Here is an 8,305-nt window from a genome sequence, read left to right as displayed (position 1 = left end):
CATCTAACTGTGGACAACTAGTTGTAGGTTACCAACGAGGACAGCTGACTTAATAAACTTAAAACATCAAAATATATTAAAAGTGTTGTAAATATATTTTGAACATACTTTGATATATATGTATATATTGTTATAGGTTCGTGAATCAACCAGTGGCCAAGTCTTACTTCCCGACGAAGTAAAAATCTGTGAAAGTGAGTTATAGTCCCACTTTTAAAATCTAATATTTTTGGGATGAGAATACATGCAGGTTTTATAAATGATTTACAAATTAGACACAAGTACGTGAAACTACATTCTATGGTTGAATTATCGAAATCGAATATGCCCCTTTTTATTAAGTCTGGTAATCTAAGAATTAGGGAACAGACACCCTAATTGACGCGAATCCTAAAGATAGATCTATTGGGCCTAACAAACCCCATCCAAAGTACCGGATGCTTTAGTACTTCGAAATTTATATCATATCCGAAGGGTGTCCCGGAATGATGGGGATATTCTTATATATGCATCTTGTTATTGTCGGTTACCAGGTGTTCACCATATGAATGATTTTTATCTCTATGTATGGGATGTGTATTGAAATATGAAATCTTGTGGTCTATTGTTACGATTTGATATATATAGGTTAAACCTATAACTCACCAACATTTTTGTTGACGTTTAAAGCATGTTTATTCTCAGGTGAATATTAAGAGCTTCCGCTGTTGCATACTAAAATAAGGACAAGATTTGGAGTCCATGTTTGTATGATATTGTGTAAAAACTGCATTCAAGAAACTGATTTCGATGTAACATATTTATATTGTAAACCATTATGTAATGGTCGTGTGTAAACAGGATATTTTAGATTATCATTATTTGATAATCTACGTAAAGCTTTTTAAACCTTTATTTATGAAATAAAGGTTATGGTTTGTTTTAAAAATGAATGCAGTCTTTGAAAAACATCTCATATAGAGGTCAAAACCTCGCAACGAAATCAATTAATATGGAACGTTTTTAATCAATAAGAACGGGACATTTCAGAAAGTAAACGAAAAAAGGCGGGATGTTACAGAAAAATTATCCTAGAGCAGCGATTTGAATTGTTTGTGAAGAATCGAGATCGAAAAATTCTTCAAACCTGTAAATCAGTGATGAACACGAGCAAAAACATCATGAACACCTTGAAAAAGAAAATCTCTATTTGATGTATTTTGTGTCTCGATATCCACATGAAATCTGTTAATTCTGAAAATTTAATTTTCTGTTTAAATGTGAAGTGAATCTGAATGATGTTGAATTGTGTTTGTGATTTGGAATATTGAATTAGAATAAGTTTCACTTTAGATCTAAAAGTTAAATGACAATTATACCCTCACATGCTTGGCACATGACTAACTTTAACGGAAAAAGTTAACAGTGTTAGTGAACTCGACTATCCTTGCTCCACTTTTAAGTCACAAGGACTATCCACACTCAAAACAACAACTTTGTCTATCTATACTGGCTGGTACAAACCACGGGGACTATCCGCGCAATTTTCTCATACATTTATGTAATGAACTCGAACATAAACTTTTGTGAAAATAAAGAAATAAACACTTAAAGTCGAACATAGGAGATAATACCATATTATTCTGGGATATCATAATTTGCTTGCCATAAATTAAAATGACAAAATTGCTGAAATAGTCCCCGTGGTTTGTATCAAAATGCTAGTTTCGTCCTTGTGCTTTTTTTTTATGGATTTGGTCCCGGTGGTTTGTAAAAGTTGCTGATTTAGTCCCTCTGACCGACGGCCGTCAAAAAATGCCGTTAAATCCAGTCATGTGTCAGACATGTGAGGGTAATTTCGTCAGTTTCTTTCATTTATTTACAATATTGCTGAAATGGTCCATGTGGTTTGTAACAAAGTTGCTGAATTGGTCCCTGTGGTTTGTAACAAAATTGCTGAAATCTTTATCCCCAAAATTTCTATCTTCCTCACATCAACACTGTCTGAGATCATTCATTCATTTCAGTTTATTCAATCTCAGATTCAGTTTACATAATTCACAAAAGTCACTTAATCAGATTCAAGCTACCTCCTACAGTAATCGTATGAATGTTCATAGCTCATAAAATCCGAATCTTCAAATATTGAGTGTTAACTTTAATTGATTACCATAACATGATTCTAATACAATTCCTAAACCTCATCGATCACAACTTCAGTTCTACAACAACATATTTGAGCAAATTGATCTCGAGTTCGTCGTTCTTCAGAAAGTCATGGTGACTTGAGCTCCGGATCGTTTCAGAATGAAATCGAGAAAAGTAAAAGTGCAGAGTTGTTTATTTTCATGTCATGAAGGTGTATGAACAATCTCAGATCTCAATTTGACGTATCGAGTTTGAATTTTTGGAGTCAAAGATTCGTATAAAAAGTCAATCGAATCTTCATCCTTCAAATTCGTAATTTCTGTTATGACTCAAGTCTGGATGATGATTGTCGAGTGTTTGTGGATACATTTGCAACCACTTTTGTGAAGGATTCATATGCTAAACAACATCAGATCTTTTTTTCTAATTTTGAAGTTCATAAAGAAGGATACGAGCTGTTCTTGATCGAATTCAGGAATTTCATGGTGTTTTGATGGAAGTTGCTTCACAACACATGTTAGACGCTGCATATAGATGAGTTTCAATTGATTTTCGAGCTCAATTTACTATGAATCCAGATTTTGATTTTGTGTTCTTATGAAAGTGACGACCTGCTCAATTTGAAAATCACAGGGACCAATTCAGCGACTTTGTTACAAACCACAGGGACCATTTCAGCAATATTGTAAATAAATGAAAGAAACTGACGAAAATACCCTCACATGTCTGGCACATGACTGCAGTTAACGGCATTTTTTGACGGCCGTCGGTCAGAGGGACTAAATCAGCAACTTTTACAAACTACCGGGACCAAATCCATAAAAAAAAGTACAGGGACTAAATCAGCGTTTTGGTACAAACTACAGGTACTGTTTCAGCAATTTTGTCAATTAAAATCTACTATACTCCGTACTAATATACCCGAAAAGAAAAATATAAAATAAAATAAATAAAAAAATAAAAACTGTGTTGGTAGAAGCACATCACACAGATTGTGATCCGAATAATTCTATTCTTAACCGTCCGATTCAATATCAATCAAACGGCTGATCTCATCCCACCCAAAAAAACTTCGGATCTTCAAAATCAAAATATTCCCGCTAACCTAAAACTTCTCCTATAAAACTCTAAACAACCACAGCCTAATCCACCATCAATTCTAGATCTCTCTAAACCTGCAACAAATTTCACCCATTCAATCTTCAAAACTCAAGCTCCAAATGGCACGTACTAAGCAAACAGCAAGGAAATCAACCGGAGGAAAAGCTCCGAGGAAGCAATTGGCAACCAAAGCCGCAAGGAAATCTGCTCCGGCGACCGGAGGAGTGAAGAAGCCACACAGATTCAGGCCAGGAACCGTTGCTCTGAGAGAAATCAGAAAGTACCAGAAGAGTACCGAATTGTTGATCAGGAAGCTTCCATTTCAAAGGCTTGTGAGAGAAATCGCTCAGGATTTCAAAACTGATCTCCGTTTCCAGAGCTCTGCTGTTTCCGCTCTTCAGGAAGCTTCTGAAGCTTATTTAGTTGGACTGTTTGAAGATACGAATCTGTGTGCGATTCACGCAAAAAGAGTTACCATCATGCCTAAGGATATGCAACTTGCTCGCAGGATCCGTGGTGAAAGAGCTTAGATCTAGGTTTAGGGTTTCTGTTGATTAGTGAAGTATGCTTTGTGTACACAAATGATTATCCTCGGTTGAAATTAATGATATTTTGATTTTGATGCTTTTGGTTACTTATTTGTTATTCTCAAATTGATTATTATGCTATTTGTATGTTCATATTATATTCCTTTTGTATGTTCTGCTTTTTGTTCTTACTTAGTAAGCAACACGTTTACTAAAACTAATTAAATCATAAGCAGGCCTTTTGAAATGTTGTTAGATGTGGACTTATTTATTTGAAAGTGTTTGAAGAGCAACATTTTTGCTAAAAATGAATGACGTGATTCATATCAGTAGATATGTGTCAAACAATAGAATTGAAGTAGTCATGTTGGTTTTTTGTTCATGAGGAGTTTTTGCTTGTTAATATTTGGCAATAGGACCACCTTATAGCTCCAATTAATGTCGATATTTTATAGACTTTGGCAAGTTTTGTACTCCTATAACACAATGTTTTGTCAACAAGTAGGTATTTCAAGAAGCAATTTGCAAGTATTTTTTTAAAAAACTTTTGTTATATCAGCCTGTTTTTTGGCCTGCTCACAGCCATTTCCGAATCATATGCATGTATCCCCTGCCTCCATTGGCAGACCCATTCATCCTTTGGTAGACCATGTAAGCTTCATTTGGCAGGCCCATTCCCCTGCCTTGCAGCCATTTTTGGACCTCTGTTTGAACAATATTGCATCATCTCTACTGCTACCAACTATCGCGTTTCAAAGTGATAAAATACAATTGTTAATAGTTGATTCTGTTACAACTTGGTCATAATTTATAGAAGCTACAATTTTCAGGCAAAGGCGTTAACAAGAAATGTTCACATTCTGATCATGATTTCAGTTTTGTGACTTGGATGTTCACGTATGTTGAGCACAAAGGGGTTAACAATAAATGTTCATGTATGGATTATTGTTTCTGTTTTTTTTATTGGAGTTTATTGATTAATGTTTTGACTTTTGGCAGTTCATGGAATTTATATTTTGTTTCATGAAGTCCAAAAGAAATGTTTGTTTTTATCTCAACATCCTTTTAATTGGAGTAAATACTAAGAAGTACTTAGAGCACTCGGTATCCATCAATCAATTTCGCCGTCCCCCAAAATCGACGCCGGGATCAACGGTCGGTTAACACCGGCTCGCCGTCGCCGCCACCGTCGATCTTCAATGTCGGTACACGGCGGTGAAAAAATACGACTGTTGCCCACTTTTAATTCAAAAATTCGACCGTTGCCCACTTCTCTTTTTTACCTTCATTTTTTTTCTTTTCATTTTTGCTATTTTAACTATTGAAATTTTTAAGAATTTGTTTGCAGGTTTTTTTTTAGTTTCTTTTTGCAGTGGGAGAAAAAGAAATGTGAAGAAGAAGAAGAGTCAATGTGAGGTGGAGGGTACACGGAGTATTTTTTTTTTATTAGGGTTTTTATTAGAATTTGTTGGGCTTAATAATAGATATGGGTTTCAAATGAGCTCAAAAAATAATGTGGACCAAATTTATTAAAAATATGGGCTAAACACATTTAATTTAAACTCAATTAAAACACATTTATTTAAAATATGAGCCACTGTTGACACCTATGATGACATTTTTAATTTTAAAACTCAATTAAAAAAATAAAAAATAAAAAATGGACACTGAAATGGACGCTGTGGACACCACCACCCATGGCACAGTCAGTCAATTTCACCTTCTAATAATGGACACTGAAAAATGGACACGGACACCTCGTACTATCTCCTTTTAAAACCTTTCCTTTTTAGTTTTTAAGCATTTTTTAAACACTAGAACCAAATTTGAGTATTTAGCCTTTATAAAGAATGTTGGTACCATATTTGACTTCATATGATATAGTACATCAGTAATGTTTATGTATTTATTTACTGTAGTCATTAATCTTCTTTGAGTAAGAAATTTAGTGATTGGAGTGAGGTGGTTGATAAATTTAAATCGAGACTTTCGGATTGGAGAGCTAGAGATGAAATCGGTTCTAAGTAGTTTACCATTATACTATTTCGAGCCCCCTCGAGTGTGATAAAAGAACTCGAGTCTAAGAAAAAATTTCTTTTGGGGTGGGTCCGGCGAGGGTCACAAAACTTTGTGGGTTAAAGGGGAAGACGCTTTACTAGTGGGGAGGGAGGTCAAAATATTGGGACATTAAAGGGTGAAAACATGGCATTTTTGGGCATATAGTGGCGGAGGTTCAAAGACGAAAACAAGACGTTTTGGGCCAAATTCATCATAAGCATACATGGTAAATGAGGTATTTCGGGGTGGGATTCTAATAATCATGCAAAAACAGGCCATACTTGAGCCAATATCATTCATGCAGGTGTCGAAATAAACTTAACTCGTTTACATTACAAGTTGGTGAGGGTGCGTCTATTGCTTTTTTGGAGAGAATAGTGGCTGAATTCAGGGTGTCGCAAAGATAAATTCAAGCGGTTGTACCAATTGGAAGTGGATAAAAAAGCAATGTGTAAGTCGGGTTGACATGAAATGGAAGCTGTTGGGAGAGCAAGTAGTTATAACAACCCTCATTTTTTCGCTCTGAAATGACTATAATATCCCTAGGGTTTCATTAATGTTTTGTACTTCTGTGTTATAACTATTAGGGTTGTTATACGGACATAATAAATGAAGTAATTAATATTCGTAAACCAAACCCTAAACCTAATCATTTAGTGCAAACCCTAATCATTTATTATAACCCTAACCCTAATTATTATTATTATTATTATTATTATTATTATTATTATTATTATTATTATTATTATTATTATATATTACGTATTAAAGTGTATATACTCTTTATTAATGTAAATATAATATAAATAAAATATAAATATGAGCATATTTATAAAGTAATTAAGTAATGGGTTATAAATGTAAAATTTATAAAATAAATATTTATGTATTTATATTTGTGCCAATATATATATATATATATATATATATATATATATATATATATATATATATATATATATATATATATATATATATATATATATAAATTGGATAATTAAAATAAATAAATAAATAATATATAATAAATCTAGAATGTTCCATAAAGAAAAGGCCTAGGTCGGCCAGTTTTAAAAAGAAAAAAAAAAGAATATTCATTAATTAATTAAATTGTATTTATCTTGGAGCCCAAGCAATTTAAAATCTATAAATAGGACCTTAACCCTCATTATTTTTCATTCACAAAATTTTGGAGTTTCTTCAAAACCCTATAATATTTGTAAGATTTTCTTTTTCTTTTCTTTCTTTTTTTTTCGTTTTTCTTTTTCTTTTTTTCGGCCGAAACCCCCAATAAATGAAAAAAATACTTTTACAATTTATTAAATTTTTATAAACTCATGATAATTAACTATATGATTAATAAGTTTCATAAAAATTAAATTTTTAGATTTATGAGTTGATTTAACTATTTTTATTAATTTCTTTGTGTTTTCATTCGGCCAAAAATACATATATATATATATATATATATATATAATAATTATGTATTGAATTAATTTAATTATAAATTATGCATATTAATTATTAATAAGTAATAAGAGATCTAGGAAAAATAATTTTTCTGATTTTTCATAAGTTTTTATATTTTATTTAATTAAACAGTTTATGTATATATATATATATATATATGTATATATATATATATATATATAATATACATATATATTTATAAAAAAATAGGAAAAAAGCTAATTACACTATATAAATATTTTTCCAGTAAAATATGATGTTTAACTTAGTTATTTAGGTCAAAATATAATTTATAAAAATTAAATACGAATTTTGTATTATTTAATTATGTAAACTAGGAGAAATTCGTAATAAAAATATATACAGTCAATAAAGAATAATAAATAATTTTTATGAGTTCTTAAACTTTGTCTAAATCTGTAAAAAAATATAGAAATTAATTTATGGGTCTAATTATTAATTTTTACATATTTAAACACTTTTGTAATGTAAATATGAAGTAAGTAAGGAAATAATTATAAAATAAAGAAATACTTTATTTAATATTTTTCTACAGGTTTATTTACTGTAAGGAACATATAAAAATTTTAAAAATAATTATTTATGTTTATTTAATATTTTATGTATAGTTAAACTTGTTTTGTGATTAAATTAAGAATAAAACGAATTTAAATACAAAATTTTAATAAAATTATTTTCTTAAATTTTCCTACTGATTTTTATAACTAACTAAGGCTATAAAAATTATTTATATTGTTATTAGGTATTTAATTAATTTTTAGAGTATTTATGGGATGTATTGAATTAATTATGTACTATATTAATAAGTATTTTGTAACTAAGTAATAAATAATATAACTAATTATATTATATATATAGTATGAGATAATGGTTAGTATATTATAAAAATTAATTAATCTAAGATAATAATTATGATTTAAGTAATAATGCATGTATAATTATAAACTATTAATAGTTATATAATACTAATACTAACTATATATATATATATATATATATAT

At 30.5% G+C, this 8,305-nt stretch overlaps 1 protein-coding gene across 1 annotated transcript; it reads left to right on the top strand.

Moving 5' to 3' along the window:
- The first annotated feature begins 3,299 nt into the window (after nucleotides 1–3,299).
- Nucleotides 3,300–3,844, top strand: LOC139862138 (histone H3.2). The gene has a single exon (XM_071850691.1). The coding sequence runs from the start codon at nucleotides 3,348–3,350 to the stop codon at nucleotides 3,756–3,758; it is 411 nt and encodes a 136-aa protein (XP_071706792.1). The 5' UTR covers nucleotides 3,300–3,347; the 3' UTR covers nucleotides 3,759–3,844.
- Nucleotides 3,845–8,305: the final 4,461 nt, after the last annotated feature.

The sequence above is a fragment of the Rutidosis leptorrhynchoides genome, chromosome 8 (genome assembly GCF_046630445.1).
Source record: "Rutidosis leptorrhynchoides isolate AG116_Rl617_1_P2 chromosome 8, CSIRO_AGI_Rlap_v1, whole genome shotgun sequence".
In the NCBI taxonomy this organism is placed as follows: domain Eukaryota; kingdom Viridiplantae; phylum Streptophyta; class Magnoliopsida; order Asterales; family Asteraceae; genus Rutidosis; species Rutidosis leptorrhynchoides.
Note: the sequence above shows the minus strand (reverse complement) of the source record. Positions and strands in the feature narration are given on the sequence as shown.